The 24,737-nt window shown below is 39.8% G+C and overlaps 1 protein-coding gene across 1 annotated transcript in view; it reads right to left on the reverse strand.

Annotated features, from left to right (window-relative positions):
• TRPM6 (transient receptor potential cation channel subfamily M member 6) overlaps positions 1 to 22,887 on the reverse strand; it is a 122,204-nt gene extending 99,317 nt beyond the window's left edge. The window contains 4 exon segments of the mRNA XM_032477857.1: positions 1,261 to 1,438; positions 2,404 to 2,442; positions 4,788 to 4,867; positions 22,829 to 22,887. Of these exon segments, the coding sequence (XP_032333748.1) occupies positions 1,261 to 1,438; positions 2,404 to 2,442; positions 4,788 to 4,867; positions 22,829 to 22,858 (327 nt within the window). The 5' untranslated portion in view covers positions 22,859 to 22,887.
• Between the last annotated feature and the right edge of the window lie 1,850 nt (positions 22,888 to 24,737).

Consider the following 24,737-nt stretch of genomic DNA (forward strand, 5'->3'; position numbering starts at 1 on the left):
GTACCATACTCTCCCGTGGCCTTCACACAACCTATTATTCCTCGTGCCCTGAGTGGTCTCACCCCTCTGCCTCAGCAGACACCAAATGCCTCGCTTCCTTGACACAAGCACACTGCCCCAGAAAAACAGGAGGAATTACTCTTCTCATTCCCTCCGAGAACCCTGTACTCCCCTTTCATAGCATCCCTACACTCTGTGGTGATTGTATATTTATTTCCTGTTTCCCTCACTAGACTGTAAGCAATGTTAGTACACAGAACAACAGCTCTTTGGGGCATAGCAAAGCATGGGCATCCAATAAATACTTGTTGAATGGACAAAGAAAAATGAGTAAATGAAGGTGATTATGAATAAACATAAAAGCAAAAGGAAGAAGGTGAAAACTTAAGGGAAAAAATTACACAAAGAGTTCTGCAACAGTCAGCTTCCAAAAAGGATTGGAGAGGAGAAGGCGGACAATTTTCTTACCAACTTAAAAAAGAAATTCAATGCACAAAGTTAAATGCAAGAGAATTAATAGTGAGACATGCAGATTACTGTACAACTATATTATAAAACCTTACTATGATTACACTATTACGAACTGTTGTTTCAAATCCATTCAACTGATGACCACACTCCAGGATGCAGTTGATTCTGAGCTGTTCTGAGGTGGGCACCCCCTGCATTTTCCCCACGGAGAGCTGCCTCCAGTAAAGCAGTGGGTAGTTAACAAGCTCAAGAGAAAACAGCTGAGAGATGGCTGACCTGTCAAAACTATGTAAATCACAGGCAAAGTAGCCATATTAGGGACAGGAGAAAGCTGGCCTTCCAGTTGCAGGGAGTACAGAAAGCACTTCCCCCTTTTCCTACCTGGGAAGAGGCTCTCTCAAGGACACGGGAGGCATTAACATCCACTGGTTATTGCTATGGCCGTGCTTCAAGTAAAGCCTGTTCCTTGGTAGTAACTTCCTACATTCCTTAAGAAAAGGGCAATCCTGTGGCAACTCCTTCAAGATCAATAAGCCATTCTCTTCTGCAGAGGGCATAAGCTGGCTGAAAGAGGCCAGTCAAATAAAGAGCTGGCCACACCACACCTGGGAAAGGTATACTGCCCTTCAGACATAAAGAGAAGAGTCAGGTCATTTTTGTCAATAGGTCCATAACATGGATCACTTTTGCAATAAAACCTGGTCATCTGACCATCTACACTTAGAAATACAATGTGGAGGTTATATCCTCTGTTAAAAACCAGCAAAATAATATGGGTTATTAGCAAACCTTGGAGTGGTGAGTGTGCTCTCCATCTTGGAAATTAATCGTGCCAAAGGTATCCGTAGGGCTTTTCACTGTGTGCTCCTCAATAGACCACTGTTCATTTTCACCGCCATCGGCTGCCGAGATGGCCCGGGCATAATCTATCCCATGGTGGTCTCTAATCAGTCGCCCGCAGTAACACCTTCAATTTAGGACAAAAAACAATTTCAAAAAAGAAAATACACAATTTCAGAACAGAAAATAGATGTAGTGTTTCCACATGTTTCTAGCATAATGTATGGATGACACATATTAACAATTTTTAAAACTTCACATTGAGATTTATATCAGATTTCTAACACTGGATTATTTTCTAAATTGAAAAACACCCTCAGTGGTTTTCTCCCTTGGTTTCACATTAGAATAATTTTGGGGATGTTCGGGGAAAAAAAAAAAAAAAACCTAAAAATCCCTTACACACTCATGTTCATAGCAGCGTTATTCACAATAGCCAAGAGGCAGAAGCAACCCGAGTATTCATCAACAGACAAATGGATGAACAAAACGTAGTAGATACATACAATGGGACTTTATTCATCCTTAAAAGGGAAGAAGATCCTGTGATCTGATGCAACATTGATGAACCCTGAGGACATTATGTTAAGTGAAATAAACCAGTTGTCAAAAGACAGATGCTAATGATTCCACTTATATGAGATACCCAGAGTAAACAAATCCACAGAGAAAGAAAGTACAATGGTCATTGCCAGGGATTGGGGGTAAGGACTAATGGGAGTTTTTATTGAATGGACACAGAATTTCAGTGTTCCAAGATATAAAAAATTCTGGAGATCCATTAAACAACAATGTGAATATATTTAACACTACTAAACGACATGCTTAAAAATGGTTAAAATGGTAAAGGAAAAACATCAAATTGTATATTTTGAATATGTGGGGTTTATGTTATCTGGATTATACCTCAACAAAGTTGTTTTTAAAAAAATAAACTCTAATATACAAGAATCTCCTTACTTAAGGAGAGTAAGAAAATGTCGTGTAAAACACAAGATGCACATCAAAAGGAAGGAATGTTAATCAATGCAAAAAAAAAAAAGTGATGCAACTTCAGAGAAATATATAAACACAGAACTGTTTGAGTCTTACCTGATTAAATTCTGGCAGACTTGGCATCCTGCAGTACAGCTAAATTAAAGAAATAAAACCACTGTTAGTTTACTAATATATCTGAAAACATTTAATGCTTATTCAGTAAATATCTGTTACATTCTATATTCTGGAAATCAGGGTTTACTGAGTACACATACATCAGTTCCCAAATATTCCCATATGTCATTTACCAAATATAATTACACTTCAGTAACTATGATCTAATTAACAGAACACTGTGTCTGGAACCAAGATACCTGGATTCAAATCTCACTGATTTAACAATTCCTCTAAGCTCCAGTTTTCACATCTGAAAATAATATCTGACCCATATAGTTATTAAAAGGATTAAGGGTGATAATATATGTAAAGTGTCATACAGTACCTAGTACATTGCAGTATGCATAATAATGGTGACTATTATTATTATTACACTATGAAGACAACACAGAATTCTTGAGAATTAAGTAAGAAAAAGTATATATACACAAACAATTTTAAAACCCTGAAACACTATCAAATTAAGACATAGTTGGTACGATTATAATTATTATCTTTATTAATCTTTCTTTTTCATAATTGAAAAAAGCCTTCTGGATTTGGGGGTTAGCATTGTAGTCATCAGGGACCATATTTTAAGTGTGAAGGAGTTTTAACTGGGAGAGAATGCTAGTTAAAATAATGGGAGAAAAGTAGTGTTCATAACATCAGTCATTCTAAATTATTTAGAAGTGAATATTCAGGCCTTTCTCTTCTTCCTTTTCTAGTCTTTTAGAAATCTCTTCTCAGAAGCTTCATTTCAACAAGTTCAAAATGAGAAGGAAAAAGACTCTGAGATCAAGCCTATGATTTGTTTCTTATTAGAAGGTACAAAAAGAATCAATAAAAGATAAACTTTTATCTAAATTTAAAATAGTGAACTATCACCTTTTTGCTGTGCACCGTAAGGAAGAAAATGCTACAATTCTGAGAATCTTACCAGGATCTAAGAAAAAGGCTAGCATAGAAGGAATAGGCATAGTCATCCATTAACTTTCTGTTACAATCACACAAAAGGAGAGACTGCTTTTTTTTCCCATAAGATGTAGTGCATCTTGTACCATTCATGGAATTACGGTCATTGATCTTCTTCTTGAGTCTATGGGCCAATGACCTATAATTTATCTCTTTTCATGAGATTCAAGGTGATTGTGAAGATGATTTTCCCTTTACAGAACAGTAGGAGCTGCTTGGGCTCAATCTGCCTTCCAATGCAGCCACCATCATATGACAAAATGTCATAAAAGATGACGGGAAAAACCAAGGTTGCCCTGCCTTTTTAGTCTGTAAATATTTTATACACAGGTAAAATGAGGATTTCCAATCACAGGACTTATAAGCCACAGGTAATCCAAAGAGGGTGGGACTAGTAAATATTTAACAAAGGCAAAGAACACTATTTTAGTCATCCCCAAAGAACTAGGATTTCAGTAACCTCACTGTGCTGCCCTTCATGAGCATACAGCTGTGATTTCTTAACTTCAAAGAATATAATGCTCAACAGAATCTAAAAATAGAGTGGTCCCTCTAATTAAAATACTGCTCTACTATTTTCTTTTCCTTTTAATTTCTTTTCTCCAACGGCAACGCTACCCAGTCTTAATTTCATGGATCTGATTACCCTGGGGAATTTTCCATAGCCCTCTCTTCCCCTATCTTTCACTGGCTGCTGTTCTGAACTTTGTTCTACAAGTAGAGCTTCCAAAGGGTTGTCAAGAACTCAGAGTAGTCAAACTCAAATCACTCCATTCGTCTGCCCATTACCTGCTCAAGTGAAAAGCCTGTGGAGGAAAAAATTAACTGTTTGCATAATCTGAGCATGGAGTCCTGGAAGATCCCAGTTACTATTTTCCACAGACCCTTTAGTTGGGTATAAGGGACAGTCACAACATACTGAATATTCAGAAGTTGTACATTTTTTCATCCAAATCCAGGGGAATACATGTAGCACTAGATATTTCCCTGGTATCCATCCATCCTCCCAATAGGAGTAACAGGAGCATCAAAGATTAAAAAAAAACAGAGCAAAATCTACCACAGTATTAACAGTGGCTCCATCAGGGTGATGTCATTATGATGAGCTTTTATACTTCATTAAGTAGACGTGTTTTTCAGGTGCCTACTATACGGTAGGCACTGTCATAGGCACTGGACTTGAAGTGACAAAGTTTCTACTCTTACCAGAAGATCTGTATTTTTACAAAGGTGAAGAAACAAACCAATTAAAAATAAATGCTAACTTTACAGATACTCTCAAATCCTTGAAACAAGTCATACCGCTAAATTTCAATAAATAGTTCTCCAAGTACCGTTGCTTTAAAAAATGTGATTAAAAATTGTACCTGTGAGGGTCTTTTGAGCTGGGTATGATTTTGTTACATTCTCTCTTGTGGAACACTCCTTCAATCCAGGATTTCTGGGACTGAATAGAAAATGTCATTATTTTTAGAGTCTAATTAAGTGAGAATACAGTGTAACCACAGTAGTTCAGGTAGGCAAGATATATTTAAATATAGTGGACAAAAATTGAAATTCCAAGACCAACCCCAAACAGACTAAGCATTTTTTTTTTTGGCTTCTATTACAGAAACATAGACACAAATAAGCCACTGCAAATACAAAAATATTTACAAAGTTAATTGGCCCATAATCTCATTTTAAGTGAAAGATCCCTAAATGCATAAAACTCTAGCAAGGAAGTAAGGATACAGCTGAGGTGTTCTCTTAACTGTGCCAAAAGTCACTTTTAAATCCTGCACTATAATCCTATAGAGTGAATATCAAGCTCTCAAACTTCAAAATTCTCACTTAGAAGTCCCACTTTGGCTAAGATTTGACGGGAAGCTGTAAAGAGTGCCAAAGATTTGACGGGAAGCTGTAAGGTGTGTCAAAGATGTAGTCTCAGCAAGATTCTGTGGGAGGAGTTCAACCTGAAACCAACCTGGAGGATAGACTCACGCATGCACCCTCAGGAGAACAGAACTTAGGAACTCAGAGATTGATTTCTTGTCAATGCCCGCTTCACAGACCAGCCCTGTTTCCTGACTAGTGACCATCCACCAAGAATCTCTCCCCATCCTCAAGACAGTGAATTCACTGCTTGGACTTTGGCTGGATGTCCCCCTCTTTGCACTCCGGGCCCATAAATACAGCCCGCCCCTAACCCTTAACAGACTTTCCTGCAGCTTACTACAGCATGCTCTTCCCAAACTGCCGTTCCTCTGCTATTCCTGAGTAAAGTCAATCTCTGGTAATTCGAGCTTGCCTCAGTTTGCCTCTTTACTTAGGTGGACAATTTGATACACAGTGTCTAAGAGCAGTTTACTAACGGCTGAATTTCAGAATACCTGAATTCATTGAATATTTTGGAATAGGCCTCCACGTGGCATGCAGGGAATTCTATAGCAAATAAGGCAAGGTTCTTATTCCGAAGGAACTTACAATAAAAAGGAGGAAACAGATAATAGTTTGGTGTCATTAAACTTCATGTGTAACAGTTAGCTATTAAAAACAGCTCCAAAAAGGGTTCCCAATTTAGGAAACTATATATACAAATTAAGCAAGCCACCCCCATTTTTTTTAAAGGCTAGATAGCTGACTCTAGCAGAACTATCGGGGCAAATTAATTTCTTTCTGCTTGTTTGCTCATCTATTAAGAATGGAGATAATAATAATAGTAATGCCTCACTGGGCTATTGAAAGGAATAGATAAAGGCTTAGATTTCTCCCTGGGATTATTAAGGCTGAAAAAAGCTCAGCTATTATTGGTAATAGCAAAGGTAAGAATTATCTTTCGGTTGGTAGCCTGAGAACTTAGCTTTGATGTAGTTTTTCATAGGACAATAATTCCTGACCTCCAAATCTCCCTCCTCGGGCCTCTCATACTACAAACAAAGGACTTTATGTGTCCGCTTTCCCCCACTAGGCTCCAGCTCCTACAAGCCCTGTGCAAGTCATTTCTGCTGCCCCAGGGCTCAGCCCAATGATCGTTGAATGAACAACAAAATGAACACACTTAAAATAGAACTTCAAGAGCCCATGTATACAATTTTCCCTGGAAGGGTGTAAACAGGAAACCTGGGCCATAACAAGAACGTGGAAACTTTCCTCCTGCAACTCCCATACCGTTATCTCGAAATTACAGGAAAAGAAAAGCAGGCTTAATTTGCAAGTGTTTCGAACAATTCTCAATTTAGAACTTTACTTCCCCTCCCCCACCTCATAATAGTACCTTTTCTCTATACTTTTCAGCACATGTGGAAGAAGCCCCCTGCCATGTTCAGTTCAACAGAGAACTATCAGGAACCAAATGTTTGTTGGTTCTGATTCACTAGCCCAAATCTACTGAGGGCAAACACCCAGCATGCGGGCTGCTGCCACTTGGAGCAGCAAACTGTCTTTGACAGCAAAGAACATGCCATTTCTGCAGCTATCATGGGAGTCTTTATAGGCTGGGTGTCTTTTATATACTGAGGGCGGGGGGATGTTTCTGTTTTAATTGCAGTTGTTATTTGGGGAAGGGAAAGGCAGAGGACAAAGAAGGGAAATAGTGTTGATCTCTGGCTCTACTGGCACAATTTGTCTCACCCTAAAACACATTCCGATCTTACATACAATCCCAGGACTGGGGTTGGGGTGGGGAATAGAAAAGAATTGTCCAAAGACTAATCCTCTAACAGTAACTATATATGAATTAATTCCTGATGTCACTGAAAGTATTTCTACACTGGGGCTTTTTGGGTTTCCAGATAACAGATTCTCTCTTAGAGGAATCTCTGAGGAGGCATAGTCTTAGAGCCATTCCTTGATTTAAAAAAAAAAAAGTATTCTAAATGTGCATAGATTTGTTTTAACATCCAGGGGACTGTATGATTGGGGGGTTGAACGGCACACGGGTAACAAGTCATTTATTTTCTTTCTGTAAACTTTTTTTATTAAAAAAAAATCTAACAACTAACAAGTACTTTTCCATATGAAACTGACTACTTACTCCCTTTTTATATCCTCCACTCTATCTTATACACATCACAGCACTCACAATGCTTAAATGCATTAATGCACTTATTCAGTTGTTTTTCTTTCTTAACAACTTTATCATAATCTACTTCAAGACAGGTGTTAGCTTTTTTATCTTGGAACCTGCAACATGCTGGGAAGCACTAGAATGAATCAAATAGAAAAGTAATATTTTCAGACTCCAGAATGACATGTGGTATCTTCTGTACACAGGCCCTCCTTTGGAACAGAGACCTCTTCAAACTGAGCGCCAGGCAGAGGGATTTCCATAGCGCATGATCAGACAGCTGGGGAAATTCAACAGTGCAAAGCCAGCCCTTCCACCTGGAAGACTCAGCTCAGGGTCTCCCATGGGGTTTTGTCCACATTCTGCAGGGATACCTCATGAGACTTTCTTGACCCAAGATTAAGAGTCTCAGGCAAAGGGCATCCAAACCTAAAATAACCCAAACCCAAGGATCTGGTTCAACAACACTGCCACAAGTTGACCTCACTGATTTTCCAGTAAATAATCTTTCCAGGAGGCAGCATTTAGGAGTACTTCATAAAGAATACAAAATAACCTCATATGTTTTCTTCCTTTTGGGTAGTAAGAGGTAAGCACTATTTTGCTGCTAATACTTTTTTTTTTTTTTGGTAATATCTTTAAAAATGGAATCCCAACTAAATAACTCACAGTTCCCTAAAATGCCACTTCTCTTGTTTAGATGAGAAATTTTGCTGACATTTTCACATACTACCCTGCTGAGCAAAAGCATTTAAAACTTCAGAATGACTATCTAGATCACATAAATTCATGAGTACATGAGTAAAACATTCATGAATTCTCCACAGAGCCTAATGGGGAATTAGAAGAACTCAGCAGTGAGCATATCAGAAAGGTTCAAACCAAAATGATGTCCTACCCCGTCCTACCCCTCCCCAAATTGGTGAAAGCCCCAAACACAATTTCAAATAGCAAAGAGAAGACATTCTTTCCTCTGCTGTCACACATGCTTCAGCTGTATCCAGTATCCTGGGGTATTCAATTTGCAAACAAGATGTTTATAAATTTCAGATCATGTGAAATCATTTTGATAAGAAGCGGAAAGGAAACGGAAGGTTCCTTTATGAGCGTCCTTTACAACTGCCCCCCCCGACTGCTCACAACAGTTTAGTGAATGCAGAAGCTATTTGGTGTAGAATCCCTCTAATCAATTAAGGTTTTCAAGTTAGATACACCCAATCTCCAGTTTCCACACAGCAAAGTACACACAAGTGCGTTATCCGAGCACACAGATGGCCTGTATTTATGCTACAAATATCCTGTTAAATTATCCAGCTTTACTAGGACTACGTCCAAGTGAGCTACCTTTTCTTGGAGTGAAGCTATATTCTTTTACCCCAAGCTTCACTGTGTATGTGTATATATATATATATATATATATATATATATATATATATATATATATATATATATATATATATATATATATATAGTGGAGCTATACTCAAATGACTGACTTTTGGAAACTCACCACTCTCTGAGACAATAAAGCCTTTGTTAGGAACTACAGGTTAAAGGCAATTTCACTTATGTCATTCATACTAAGGTTTACATATACCATGAAGATTACTTGTTTCATTTTCTCAGTGTAGCACAGCAGAAAGAATTGGCAACAGGGTTATGCTTCTTCAAATTCAGTGGAGACAGAGATCACAATTTTAACTTGGACAAATTCAAAATCTTTGCTAAAAGAATGAGGGAGGGCTGGAAAAAATGTGGGAAGAAAGATATAAAATGTTTAACTGTGGGCAGTTTCAATGCTGTTCCACATTCAGGAGCTATGATACACAAGAGCAGCAGTTCTCAAACTTTTGGGGGTTGGGACACTTCATATTCATTAAACTTACCAAGGACCTCCAGGAAGCTTTCATTTATAGAGTATAACTACCAATATTTACATATTAGAAATTAGAACTGGGACTTTTAAAAGTTATTTATCCATTAGTTCATTCTAAAATAATAATAGTAAACCTATTACATGTAAACATAAATAATAAAACCTTTATGAAAAATACTTTTAAAAAGATTTATGAGAAGAGTGTTATCTTGTATTTTTGTTAGATAAGACAGCTGGATTCTCTTATTTGCTTCTGCAATCTGTTGCAAAGTGATGTTGGTTGAAGTATCTAAAAAGAATTGGCCTTACATCGACATGTAGTTGGAAAAAGGAAATAGTATTTTAATAGCCTTTTTAGATATTGTGAACTTGTCCAGTAACTGCAGGAAAACTTCACTGTATGCTCATGAGAGAATGAGTAAAAAAGGAAAATAATGTCTTAGTATCACTATGAGAAATAATTTTTATTTTGAGGACCTTTGAAAGGGTCTCAAAGATCCCTAGGAGTCCCTGTACCACACACAGAAAACCACTGCCCAAAAGTGACTGCATGTGAGTGAGAGACAGGATCTGCTGTTTCCTGGTTGGTCTCAGGTCCCGCATGCATGTCTTGGTCCGTGCATCTCATCTCAGTGAGTGCACAGCAGTATTTCCACATCCCCTATTTAAAATCTGGTGCCCAACTGAAGGAAGTTGCAACATAGAGAAAAAGCAATTAGAGAACAAATCTTCACATGCCAGTCTTTCTGAGGGATCTAAGGGACTTTTGAAGGAAAACTTTGATTGCACTCATTTTTAACCTTACAGCTGACTTTGGTACCTACGTCTTTCCTCCCAAAGATGTCACTGAAGCAAGTGGGGGATCAACCCTTCAGAACCCACAGACAGCATATATTCTATCAGTTTACCTACTCTTCCTTTAAAATATTGATACCTCTAAAGAGTAATAGCTTATTCACTCATTAAAAAATACTTTGATGGGCATAGCATATTATTCTGATAAAAATAAATAATAAACCTGTGTCCCAAAGACCAACACCAAAGGAGAAGAACCTATGTTTACAAAAAGATACCGAATATGGCACAAGAGCAGGCTGTGGGAACTCCGTGGAAGGAGACATCCCTTCTGTCTGCCGATATCTGGGAAGTCTTCGTGGAGGACACAGAACTTAGGAAAGTCCTTGAAAGATAAGAAAGGCTTTGAAAGGTGGGTGATGAAATTCCATGCTGGTTGGAAATGCAGAGACTTTGGCCTGGAGGAGAATTCAGAATATATCACGTTAATGTACAGCAAAAGCCACAAAGTCACTGAGCAGAGAACAGAAAAGATAAAAGAGCCAGGAACCTCTGGGAATAACTAAGGGGAATAAAGTGTAGAAGAGTTCATGGAGTAAAACACAGACAGTTACACATCAGGATGGTGACACGATACCTGAAGCCGAGAAGGGAGAAAGTTTCCCTCTTTAATAAAAGAGTTTGTTTTATTACGAAAAGTAGGAAGTTTCAAAGAGAAACAGAGAAGTGTTTAATACTGAAAAGAAAAGGAGGAGAATGACAATTTTTGTCCATGACAAACGAACAGACTGAGAGAGAGTCAGGAAATAGGTTGTGAAACAGAGGAGGCAGCTAGTGTAAAATATCCTTGGGAGAAAGAAAGAAAAACAACTGACACCAGATCAACAATCTAAAGCAAAAGCCAGCATTAAGTAAGAACTTCATATACGCCAAGGGCTGTGCTAAACAAATGTTTTATGTTTTATCACAAAAGTAATATTCACAACTGTGTGCCGGATACAATTATTATACCACTTTACATAGGAGAGCCAGCGCTCTTTTACAAGGAATTTAATAGGCAAAGTTGAGAGAAGGTTTACTTTAGGTTAAGAAAGCTTGAACCTTGTATGTAGATAAAAGAGAGACGGTGAAGATGCAAGAGAGAATAAAAATATCTTTAGCGAATTTAGGGGTGGGCAGCAGGAAAAGAAATGGTACGAGAAGCCAAGGAGGAAGGCTCAGCCTTGAAGAAAATGCTTCCGCTTCTGATAAAGGCAAGGAGTGGATGACAAACTTCTCCTCCTTTGTTATCTTGCTCCAGACCCTATCATCAGTGCTCTGCTGAAAGTCATAGGCCATTCAGCTCTGATGGCTGCAGAGCTCAGCGTTCTCCTTTGCCCCTCTTACCCAGAAAGAAAGGCATGTAGGAGATACACAGGGGCAGGCACAGTGCTTCTTTTTATTACCAGCTCTTCGCAATACAACATCAGCAAAGTACAGTTGATAGTCTACAGATCACAAAGCATATGAAATGCTCTCTCACTGAAGGATCTTCCCAACTTAAGATAGATGGGGAACACCAGAAGTAGCCCACAGGTCACCCTACGGAGAAAAATGCCACACAGTATTCCAGGAATGTCCTTAACATGCTCACCAAAAAAAGTGTGCCCCAGAATAGGAGGGTCTGCAGACAACTAGACTGAGCAACTAGGAATTTGGGGTATGGGTGAAGAGTAAATGTAATTGGGGGTCACTGGGGAACTGGAAAAGTCAGGGCAAGGTAAGATGAAAGGAAAGGAACTGGGGAGCAAGAACAAGGTAAATGTGTTTTCTTCTCTAGTCTCTAAGAAATCTCTGTCAGCAAACTGGAGAAATCCTGTTCCTCCTAGGTAACTGACCCCAGGGGTTGTTTAAATAATTTCCAGCTGTTTAACTATCCAGCTGGAAATTTTCATGAGCATTCCTTTAGCTGCACTTAGAAATAAGCAGTCCACTTCCATTAAAAAAAATTAATTATAATCACTTCAGGTAAACTCTTTACTACTGTGTGCCTCATTGCCACACAGCAAAAACCAATCAGAAGAGATTTGCTATAATGTAACTGTTAAAATGCTGCTCTTGGTTCTTGTACTCTAAGCCTTCACTCTATCATTCATAGAACAAGTAAGTTGGGCCCCAGCAACTTTAACAGGTAATTTTGCAAATGGTATAAAATCTACAAGGTACAACAGATGATACAGCATAAAATTAAATCTCCCTCCCAGCCCTGCACTCCAGCCGTTAGTTTCCTTCCCACAAAGGAACCTCTATTACAGTTCATTGTGTATACTTCCAAAGATATTCTGTGCGTTTGAAAGCATATACCAAAAAATTTGACATAGATAGAGACATATACAACATTCTACATCTTGCTTTTTCTTCACTTATTAATACTTGAATATCATATACATTTGTACACATGGAGTTGCTTCATTCTCTTGGGGGCTGACCAGTATTCCTTTGTACAGAAGTCTCATAATTTATGTATCCAAAAGTACATATAGCATAGCTTTCATGTGCATGTACATCTGTAGGATAAAAAAGTACAAGTGAAATGTCTATGTTAATTCAGATTATTTCCACACTGCCCTTCACAGACGTTGTATCAATTTATAAGCAAAAAGCATAAATCACTAACAACTTTCAAACATTAGAGAGTACACTGAGTATTTTAATTGCTTTAGGGAAGTACAGGATTTTTAAATTATTAATACTCAACTTCCTTCTAAAAGGATTTTGAGGTGACCAAACTTGAAGATTTTTATCTTAATTTAAGCTGAAAGATTTATGGTAGGGGTCAAATCAGGTTGGTTTTTTTTTTTCCCTCCCCTCAGGAAACAAAAAAAATCACATCCAGAATAAACAATTCCCCTGAAATTCTAGGAGGAAAAAGATGTTTTAATGGAATGAGGGTGGTCCAGGAAGTTGAGAATCAGAAGTCTGTCAGTGGGATACCAAGAATTCTGTGAGCAACAGAGGTTGGCAGATATGAAATATCATTTGCTAGAAAAAAATTTCCCAACTTCTGGTTTCTGGCTGTTACACTTGATTTTCAAAGTTCCAGTGCTGTTGTTTAGAGACGGACTGTCCTTCAATGCAATTCAGTAAGAAAAGGGGAACATAGCTATTACACAATGCCTTTCTGTAAGTCATTGAGAAGCCAAAACACATAATAGGTTTCTGTTTTTGCTGGGTTTTGATTATTTAGACATTTCTTCAGTATTTAATTTCTTCTGCTATCATATGATGAGAAGAAATACATTCTATCCATAAGGAAGAGTCCTTGAAATGACCCGAAGAGGCAATTCTAAAAGAAGGATTACACAAAAGAAAACCAGCTTTTCTTTAAAAAAAAAAAAGTGTCACTCAAATGTTCATGTGTTTTGTGATTGTATTATAAAGAAGAATATTCTGCCGTAGTCACCTCTAGTTGCAAACTGAGGAAGAATTTCTTCCCTGACCCGACTTGAGTCAGGCTGTTTCTAACTAGGCCCCCAGTTTGAGCTCTGCCCTTGACCCGCTTAGTCCATTTGTAGCAAGAATCCTACTGAGTTAGTTTAGCAAAATCTCCCACACTTGGTATCTGATCAATTTGGCCCACCTTCAGCAAGAATCCTGTTGAGTTGGTCCAGCAGGAATCCCCCTGGCCCTGATATTTCCTCTTGACCCTTTTCCATCCACTGACCCCATCCTGCTCCTTGGCTATAAACCTCCACTTCCCTTGTATTCAGAGTTGAGGCTGATCTCTCGTCCCTACTGCAAAACCCCCATTGCACACACTTTTTCTTGAATAGTTTTCCTTGCCATCTTTAACAAATGTCATAAAACTTTTTTCTTTAGCAAAACTGAGACCACACACATATCCAAATCATTGTCTGTGGATAAGGGAACAAAACTGACAAAATATTGGGACTCTAGTAATTCTCACCTCTCCCTTGGCCTGAACCTTACAGAGCTCTCCCTTCAGTTAAACTGAAATGACAGACTCTGACATCAGGAAGACTCGACAGAGAAGGACCTCAGATGACTCCCTCTGGGTAATGGATCCTAGTCCTTCATCTGTCACCCTGCTTTTTACAGTCAGTATTTGCTAACCCCAAATACTAGCCAGCAAGATGCACTTTCTGTCTGAAATATCTCCACTATAACAGTTATTTCTCAAAATGTGGTTACCCTTTTAAAGGCAGTGGCTGTAAGTGGCTTGAGACCACAACATGAGCCTGAGTGGTTTGCCTCTTTATTCTACCCAAGAACAAAGATCCAGTCTGTAAAGTCTGGGCCAATCCTCTGACTCCCTTCCAGTTTGCCTTTCTTAAGACTGTCCTAAAGACTCCAGCTAATATTATAAAGAGTTTAAGTCTTAAGACTTTGGACCCTCTTTGTTTTAATCCAACAATATCTACTCGCTTGACCTGATCACAGAGCAAAACTGCCTGCTTGGAACCTGAGTTTCTCTAGGCCAGATAAGGACAAAGATTGGGGTTTTTGTTTTGTGCTTTAAATCACTTTAAAGCAGACACTAACAGTAGTGACAAAAGTGAGAGGATTAACTGATCCAGGCCAAAGATCTGTATAAAGTACCCTGTGGACTTAAATCCTTCTGAGAGGAAAAGTCTCTTTCCCAAGATTGCAAGATTCAAGCTACAAAAACCTCTTGGCTCTTTAAAAGATCAATGGAGTACATCTATTTCCTTCCAAAAGAAGAGAGATGTTTTCATATTCAAAGACCAGCCTGCTCCACTAAAAGCTAATAACGCATTTTGTTCTGTAAGTTAATATAAGTAGCAGGTATCGTAGTCAGTTGTCCTGCACTACAGGAACACAGTGCCATTGGCTGGGTGGCTTACATCACAAACATTTATTTCTCAACGTTCTGGAGGCCAGAAATCCAAGATCAAGATGCCTGCATTGTGCAATTCTGGTGAGAATCCTCTTCCCGGTTTATAGTAGTCACCTTCTCACTGCATCTTCAAGTGGCAGAGAGAGAGTTCATCTCGCTTGTGTCTCTTCTTATAAGGGCACTAATCTCATTCATGATGGCTCCGCTCTCAAGACATAACCACCTCCCAAAGGTCCCACTACCATCACATTATAGATTGAGTCTTCAACATGTGAACCTTGAGGGGACACAAACATTCAGTCCACAGTAGCAGTTAAACAATTTATTCAGCATTTTCTATTTACCCACCTGCACAATACAAAGCACTTTGTTTATATGAACTCTACCCAAGAGCATGTGGGAAGCAGGTGAAGTTATTACCTCCATTTTATAAATGAGGACACTGAGTCAGAGAGGTTGAGTAATTTGCCCAAGAACACAATAACTCATAAACATGACACTAGGATTCAAACACTGGCAGTCAGATTCAAGTTCATGCCCTTAACAACTTCGTTTCACCACCATTTACCTGCAGAACTTGCACCTGTACCAGTCCCTGAAGCTGAACAGTATTGTAGGGTTTACAAATCACCTTCCTGAATATCTAATCCTCACACAAATCCTGTGAGATCCTTAGTAGATAATAACAAGTGAGATCAAGAATATGAAGTGCCCAGAAAAATCTCCGCTATATAGCATGTCCTCTGTGGGTATCCTTAGACGCACAGATATCAGGAGGGTCATGAGCCCCTAGAAATTGAATAACAACTTTTGTGTGGATGTGAATATATGCATTTCTCAAGAGAAAAGCTCAAGAGCTGGATCAAAACTAAGTGCCACACAAAGGATCTCAATACACTGTTCTCCAAAGGTGTACAAGTGGCCAGTGAATCAAAGAGAAGATTCTCAATATCATTGGTCATTAATCATTTAGATGCAAATCTAAACCACAATGAAATACCTTGCTACATCTACTCGGATGGTTATAATAAAAAAAAAGTCAGACAATACAAAGTGTTGAGGAAGATGGGGAGAAATTGGAACTCTCATAGTTTGCTGGTGGGAATGTCAAGTGGAGCAGCTGCTGCAGAAAAGGGTGGCAGTCCCTCAAAAGCCTAAACATAGAATTACCACATGATGCAGCACATCCACGTCCACGTACCTACCCAAGAGAAATGAAAACATACGTCTACACAAAAACGTGAACACAAATGTTCATGCAATATTATTTACAATGGACAGAAACAGCAAAAACAACAAAAAATCCATCAACTGATGAATGGACAAATAAAATGTGATATATCCACACAATGGAATATTATTCAGCCATGCAAAGAAGTGAAGTACTGACACATGTTAATACATGGATGAACCTTGAAAACATTATGTTAAGTGAAAGAAATCAGTCACAAAGGAATGCATGTTGTATAAATCTGTTTATTTAAAATGCCCAGAATAGGCAAATCTACAGCGGCAGAAATTACATCAGTGGTTGCCTAGGGCTGGTGGGAATGGAGGAACTAGGGATTGACAGCCAAGGAATGAGGGGGGATGATGAATATGTTCTAAAATTGACTGTGGTGATGGATGCAAAACTCTGTGAATAAGCTAAATTAAGCCATTAAATTGTACACTCTAAATGGGTAAATTATATAATATATGAATATATCTCAAGAAATCTGTTTAAAAAAATTTAAAGGAGTAGTAGTACAGGCAGAAAGAAAGAGAAAAATCCATATATAAATCCACAAATAATTTGGGTTTACCCACAGGGAAACACAAAATACACATATATTTCTGCCCACAGGCAGAAAGCAGGCCACAAATGCATTTTGTTCTGCCCATCAAGTGTTTTCAAAAATCTTTGATGCAACTAATAAAATGTAAAAACTCAGAGGTTTCATATTCAAGAAAGAATCTTTACACCTGAATTTTCTTTAACAAGGAAAGTTAAAAACAAAGTAAAACACAATGGGACAACAAAAAACAAACAAAAAAACCAGAATCTGGCAATACTAAGCTTGCATTCTAACCTGTCAATAGTCTGCTGTGGCCAAGGGTGGAAGGGTAGGCAATCGTTTTTTGTTTTTTGGGTTTTTTTGTTTTGTTTAATGGAGGTACTGATGATTGAAGCCAGTACCTCATGCTTGCTAAGCATGTGCTCTACCGGTGAAGCATCCCCACCCCAAGGGCAGCCATTTTTTAGACAGAGTTTACGCTAACCAGTAAGCCAGAGTGACCAGCAGGTCAGGTTTCCACTCTAGTTTGAGTCTTTGAGTTGCTTATCTATTGCTTTCATCAGATTCTCAAAGGAATCTCTAACTCAAAGCACATTCACAGCCCTTAGAAAGAACTGGCTGGGCGGCAAATGGTGGCCATTTGCTTTACAGATAAGGAAACTGAGCTGACTTGCCTGGGGCCAGGATGGTGTGCAGTCAGAAGTAAAACTATTTTTTCTGACTTTTGGTTCCTTTCATTACTCTTTTGGCCTCCCTGCTGATATTTCTAGAGAGTCTTCAGTTACCATATCCTGTTCCTTCTTCCACAGCAACTGAGGGAAATCAGTGAGAAAGGAAAGAATTTGCTGGACTTTCCAAAATGACATGTGATTTTCAGGCTCTATGATCTTCTAATCATGAGCAAATTTTGCCTAGACCTAAATCTCTTTGGTTTGTGTGGGCAAGTGAGTCAGTCTTCCTGACCCATATCCAAACACACCCCTATACCAAGGAAGATAATGTTAAACTCACACTCAAGACAGGGAAAGAATCCTAACAGCGTGTTTTCTCCAAGGTCACCAGCACACCTGCTACAGGAAGCACAAGTTCCCACAAGTTTCCGACAGACAGGGATGGTTCCATCCTTGAACCAGGTGGTTTGCTCATGTCAAAAATCAGCATTTACATTACAGGAAGCTCCGAGTCCACAATTGGTAAAGTAAGGAGAGAACTTTGGTTGCCCATAGTCAGTCATCCCACTGGGCTTTGAGTCTGCCTAGAAGAAAATTCTGTATGATGGCCACACATGGTTTAGGGAGAGGTGGAAGAATAAAGAACAACTCAATCCACCAGGTGAATCTCTCCAATCAAAACACAGAGCACAGCTGCAAGCCCAGGATTTACCTGACCCTTATCTGATCTTGGAGTGCTTCAAGATCCAGAGCCGGCAAACAGCAGAGGATCATTCCACATGAAGCCAGGACTGGAAGCAAATACCAGCTAGGAAAATGCAGGAAAATCAGGGTCAGGGAAGGCACCTGTCTGTGCTATGGAATAAAAGTCTTCTTTTCCCAACAAAATGGAACCAGGAGGTTCTTGCAGAGGCACATGCTTACAAACCTGAGAAAAAAAATGCAGCCTCTAAGGCAAACAAAATGACTACTTCCACTGGTTTTAATTGTGTAAATGAAATAGTCTCAAAGTTTATCTGTGCTATAAGCAACTGAGAAACATTTTCCCCATAGATACAGAAATAGCAACAGTGGTGGAGAGAAAGGAAAAGCAGCACTGGGCTGCCCCCAACAAGGGGACATGCTAAAGGTTTCAGTGCCAAGTCCATCAGAAGAAAGATTTCAGGGAAGTCCATTGCTACCTGCTCCCCACGCCCTAGAAAAGCTGATTCCATGCAAAAGGTGAACCTAGCTGACAGCAGGTTCAATCACGGAATTCCAAGTATAGGACAAAACCCACAATGGTGTGAAAATCTTTTTTTTCATTGTGGTAAAATATACATAACATAGAATATACCATCTTTGCCATTTTTTAGTGTGCAGGTTAGTATTATTAACTATATTTAGAGATGTGTGCAACCAATCTCCAGAACTTTTCCATCTTGCAAAACTGAAAATGTACACTCATTAAACAACTCCCCACTTCCCTGTCTGCCCAGCCTCTGGCAACCATCATTCTACTTTTTCTTTTTATGCACTGAACTGCTTTAGACACCTCATATAAACGGAATCATACAACATCTGTCTTTTTGTGACTAGTTACTTCATTTAGCGTAATGTCCTCCAGGTTCATCCATGATGTAGCATGTGACAGGATTTCCTTCCTTTTTAAGGCTGCATGATATTCTATTATATGTGTATATCACATTTTGTTTATCCATTCAGAATATCTAGTTCTATATCTCAGGGGTATGGTTCTGTTGCTCTGGTGGCGTACAAGTTACGGAATTCAATTTGTAATGGTCATGATTTTATACAGAGAAAGAGAGAGGTGGGGGAGAGGGTGGTGGTGGTGGGGCTTGATTGAATGAGGTTTGGACTCCAAGAGAGGAAAAACAAGCTAACCAAGCTAACTAAAGCTGGAGCTGAGCTCAATTCCATCACTGCAGACTATCTCACCATCCCACTTTACCTCAAAAACGAAACTTTTGTTCACTGTATATTCCCAGGTTCTGGAAAAGGGCTTAGCATATAGTTGACATTCAGTAATATTTGTTGGCTGAATGAGTCTAGAAGAGTGATTGCTCACGAAGAGAAAAGCACAATGGTAGCAAGATATGCTATGTGCTTGATTTTGATTGCTCCAGCTCATCTGAACATACTATTCAAGAAACCACCAATATGTATTGACATGGAAAGATCTCCAGTAACTATTTTCAAAGGAATCACGTTACATATCAATGAACAGTATAATTCACTATATGTAAAAACAAATGCACAAGTCAAAACAATAAATATACATGTATATAATAATATACCTGAATAATATGCTCCAAATCCAACAGTTTGATGACCTCTGGATTGGAAGGGGATGAGGACAAAGGGCAGAAAGGGAACTTTGTTTGAATTTCTATGTGTAGTGTTTGGATTATTTACCACAAGACATTACTTCTGTATTGTTAGCAGAACTTTTTTAAGGAAAAAAATCTGAAAGGCTAATTTGTCATAAAAATACATTGATTCAATGTATAGTACATGAAACCTTTCTCAGAGAGCTACTGAAGAATGTGCTCCACTAAAATGATGGGGAAAAAAATCAAAAAAGAAGACACAGGATAGAGGAAACAGGAACCAGGATAAGAGAGGGAGGCAAAAGGAATCCCCAAGCTGATGTGAAGAGAGAACCCAATGTTACAGCTGTGCATCCAACATCAAGGGCAACCAGGCTGGATGGGCCAATCAGGTCAAAAAGCTGTAACCCACAACATAAAATTGACTGGAATAGATGTTGCAATAGAAGATCTTGAGAGAAGATTTAGACAACTGGCAAAGAACTTATGGATAAATTAGTGAAAACTCTATAGAAAATTCTGTAAACATACACAGAAAGACAGCTCTGGGGGAAAACAAAATAAAGGGAAAGGAATCATGTACTACATAATTCAGCTCTTAACAGTGGACAGGAAGGCATACTAATGTAGACCAAACTACATACTGACCTAACTAAAAATTATAAGATAACTGTATTCTGAAGACAGATGGAAGGAACAGGAAAGATGCATGTGAGCTGTAGGTGGAGGAACACAAAAGAAAGCTCAATCCTCATATCCCAGGCTGGAAAGGCAGTGTATGATGACTAAATCTGAGAAATCAAGAAGGAGCAATATAAACATTGTTTACAGACATGAGTAAGTATCAACTAACTAAAGAGATGAATATGATTACTCTTTCTGAAAAGAAGGAAATGGAGGTTCTTCTGTTTTTTTGTAATAAACCTTATGGAATTATTTGCCCCTGAACTATGTATATATACAACTTCAATAAAATCATGAAGGAAAAAAATAAAAAAACACAACTGAGACCCACATCAGAATACCTTACCTAACAATTTCTTGTTGTTGTTCTTACAGGAAAATAGCTGTTGTGGTACATAAAGAAATAACAGAGTTATAGGTAGGATGGCCACTTTGGGGTCCAACACTGGATAATTCTACCAGAAGTTTGATAAGGAGAGTCACTCTGAAAGTGGCTGGGCTTTCCAAACTATACTGAAAACCCAAGATTAAGAACCCGGGGAGAAAGAAAAAGAGACAAGACATATTTCAGATCCAGTATTTACCAAATGCTTGATGGTTTTGGCATGATGTCCTGCAAAAAATTTTTAGCTATGATAGAGAATTGTAAATGGGAAAGATAAGACCAAAATTTGCAGCAAATCCCCAATATGCTGTCTGGGTCTTTCCCCTCGCCTCGGGGGTACAATCAACTCAAACTGTTATTCACACCCTTGTCTAGCAAAGCAAGTTTAATACTATCTAAGGGTACTAGTCCCCACTTTTGGCCCCAGAAAAGAGGTTCATGCTGAGTCCCATCTCAAATGATTCACAGCCCCACCCCCACTCCAGAGTTGGGGGAGGGCGATACCCAAGAAACAGCCAGATTCTTATAGCCAAACTCAGGTGTCATCAAGCTAGAATATCTACTTGCTTTACCAGTCATGGGAGAATCCAAGCAGATAAAAAATGAAACATCAGAATTTGTAGGCAGAGAAAAAGAAATCGAAGGATTCAGTTCCCACGTCGGTTGTTAAGAATGAACCACATTCTCCCTAAGAAGAAATGATCAAAATCCTGTGATTGGTATCCATATTTCTAGTGATTTAAAGCACTCGCCTGGGTTCCAACCCTAATTCTGTTTTTCTCCCTTAGATTCATTTTCCTCGCTTGTAAACCAGTGAGGTGGGAGAGGGTGAATGGTTATACTTGGATCTCACAGGATTATTGCCTGGATAAAATAATAACAATCAAATTCTTGCAGTCCGCTAAATATGTTCGCCATTATTCTAAGTTCATTGCATATACAGCATCTCATTTAGTTTTCAAATTATAAATATTATCCCATTTCCCAGATGAGGAAGCCGAAGCATAGTTCAGTAACTTGCTTAAGATCATAGCTAGTGGTGGAGCTGGGATGCTAATTCAGGTGATCTGGCTCCAAAAAAAAAGTACTGACACATTCCCAAAATGCAAGAAATGTGCACAATAAATGGTACTAGTCACACATCGTGTGTAGCCTGTTTGAGATTTGGCCTCCCTACAAGAGATCAAGGCACGACCGGAGTCTCGAGTCCTCTCCCTAACTCCCCCAAGTTCCCTTCTTTCCCAAGCATCCCCAGCAGCCCGGGGCGCCCTCCCTCTCCTAATCCCCAGAATTTCCTGTTGCGCTTCGCGCAAGCAGTCGAGAGGTACCCGCGCGCGGCACGCCAAGTCCGGGCCGCGCGAGGTGAAGGATGGAGGGGAGGGTGGGCGCCTGGCATTTACCTTGACCTGCACTCTCATCGCTCCGGGACTCCGGGGCGCCGCGCGCCGGGACGCGCTGGGGCGCAGACAGCAGCCTGGGCACTTCTCCCGCTGCCTCCCGGAACCGCGACGGCCGGCTCGTCCAGGTCCCGGCAGGCCAGACGTGCCCCTCCGCTACGAACTGAGCCTTCTCTCCTCCCAGCTCCCGACTCACGCCACGTCCGGTCTCCTGTGCAGCCGGCCCGGAGCGGAACCAGAGAGCTGCCTCCTCTCCCGGGACGGGTCCCCACCGCCCTAAGCTGAACCCCAACTCCGTTAGGTTTCTCCTCTGATACCACCTCCGCGTTGGCCCCATTCCAGCTCCAGGAACGGGGGCTGTGGGGCATGCCCTTAAATAAGTGTCCTAACCGAACCCTCGGTTATGGTAATCAGCTCTGGGTGGAGATCAGAGGACTTGAGAGAAGGTATTTCGTAAGTCCTAGCTATTCTAGATCCCAGTTAGATATCCTGTGGCTGGCCCCACCCACAGCCACCCAGGGCCCTGGGCTCAGATCTGGTAAATGGCCTAAGGCTCTTTGCCCCGCCGGCTGGCAGCCCAGCATACCTGTAATCGCTCCACAGATCGGGCTCCCATCTTGGACCTGCAGGTCCTGCTACCAAAGCCTTATCTGAGCTTCTGACTTGTGGAGTCAGATGTGGGCTCCACCTCCACATGCTGCCTTTTACAGCCCTATAGATTTGTCACAGTACCTTTTGGCCACAAGTAACTCCAGTGTAGAAAGGAGGTGATGCCGACCTTACCTGGATCAGAGTATAGGGAGGGTCAAATGAGATGTTCATCATCATCACAGACATTTTACTGAATTGTTCTTGAGTCAGTGTGGTGCGGGGAGGACACTGGAGATATACTATCCGGGATTTACTGGGTGTTAGATGACCCCTCTGGGCCTGGGTTTATTTATCTATACAGTGAGAACCATAGCGAATAAATTCCCTTTCCTCAGAGGCTACACTGAAATCCATAAAATACAATCAAAAGCTTTGTGATTTCTGTGGGTTTCTCTGGCTACGCTGTCTTGATTAATTAGTGGCTGTGGTCAGTTACTATGATTGAATCCTAGTATGTTGGCAGAGATCATGCTCACTTATTACAGGTGTTGTCATTAACAATGCTAACCATTCATCCCTAACTGGCTGCAAAGTAAGCTCATCTTGTAGTCCATTCTGAATTTCTGCCCAGTGAGCTCACACTGTGAACACCGTTTTTTCCCTCATTTCTCAATGTGGTTTTAATTTTTCTTTGTTAAAAAACTTGAACATATCATACGTATATTAACATTTTGTTGTTTTTCTATTAACACATATAATCTCCTCCTTGACCCAGTTCCTTCAAAACGTTCATGATCTGTGAGCAATTAACAGGTTCAGCAGCCCCCCGTAAAGCAAGTAAGCACCTCTTGATTGGTGTTTCTCCATACATCTTCCCTGTTAGGTCTGTCACAGCACAAGAGACCGGGAGCTTTCAGAAATCTGCAGATCCACCAAGAAGGATAGATATTTAGAACTCAAAATTCTTACGAGTGTTGGTACACTGTAATCAACCATCTTCTAGTTTAATCTCTTTGGTAAGTTTACATGTTAGGATGATCACATATTCTTTTCAGATCAAGCCTCAGGACAGAGAGTCTAAAATAAGAGGGCGATTCCAGGGCTTAAGGCATCTGGTGTGCTGGTTTACACGCTGCCTTTGGTTCCCAAGCTGTATCAGAAACACCTGAGGCATTTGTTGAAAGTCCAGATTCCCAGGCCCCACCCAGACCATCTGTATCAGAATTTCTAGGCTGGGTGGGCAGGAATCTGTATCTTTCATAAGCACCTCTGTCAACTTAAATGCTTGTCTATAAAAGTCTTCTGGTCACAAATACACCTATGCCAAGAGGCTAGCTATGAAATTTAAATTTTAGGGTGTTCATTAGTAGTCTAGTGTGGCTTAATCCAGCCCAACAAATATTTCCTGAACACAGACTGTTTGTTAGGCATCCTGCTGGGCACTGGGGAAACAAAGATGAATAAGACATTGTCCAGTCTGCAAGGAGTTTGTAGGGAGGCGAAACAGTCAAAAGTGAAACAGTACCTGGTGCACCATTGGTAACACTCAACGTAAACAACTTTTATTTTCTCTTTCGTTGTCCTCCCTAATCCCTTTCTTCCTCTTCCCATTCACTTCTCCTATGTTTTCTTCTTGGTCAGACCTCCCTTTTTACCCTGGACATTATAAATGTTTTATTCCGGATCTAACATGGTTTTAACATACTACCCCAACTTTTAAAGTCAACCTAATGACTTCAAAGTGGAGAGGAACAGCTGATTTTTCCGCACAGAAAAATGGGTTTAACATTTTTTTTTAATATGTGAAGATCTTACCGAGTCCCAGTTATTGGAGGCCATAAGAAGTAGTTTCTTTCTTCTTTTTAAGTTTCTTTTTTTTTTAAAAAAAAAAAAAGCTTTCTGTT

This window comes from Camelus ferus, chromosome 4, assembly GCF_009834535.1.
Source record: "Camelus ferus isolate YT-003-E chromosome 4, BCGSAC_Cfer_1.0, whole genome shotgun sequence".
Classification (NCBI taxonomy): domain Eukaryota; kingdom Metazoa; phylum Chordata; class Mammalia; order Artiodactyla; family Camelidae; genus Camelus; species Camelus ferus.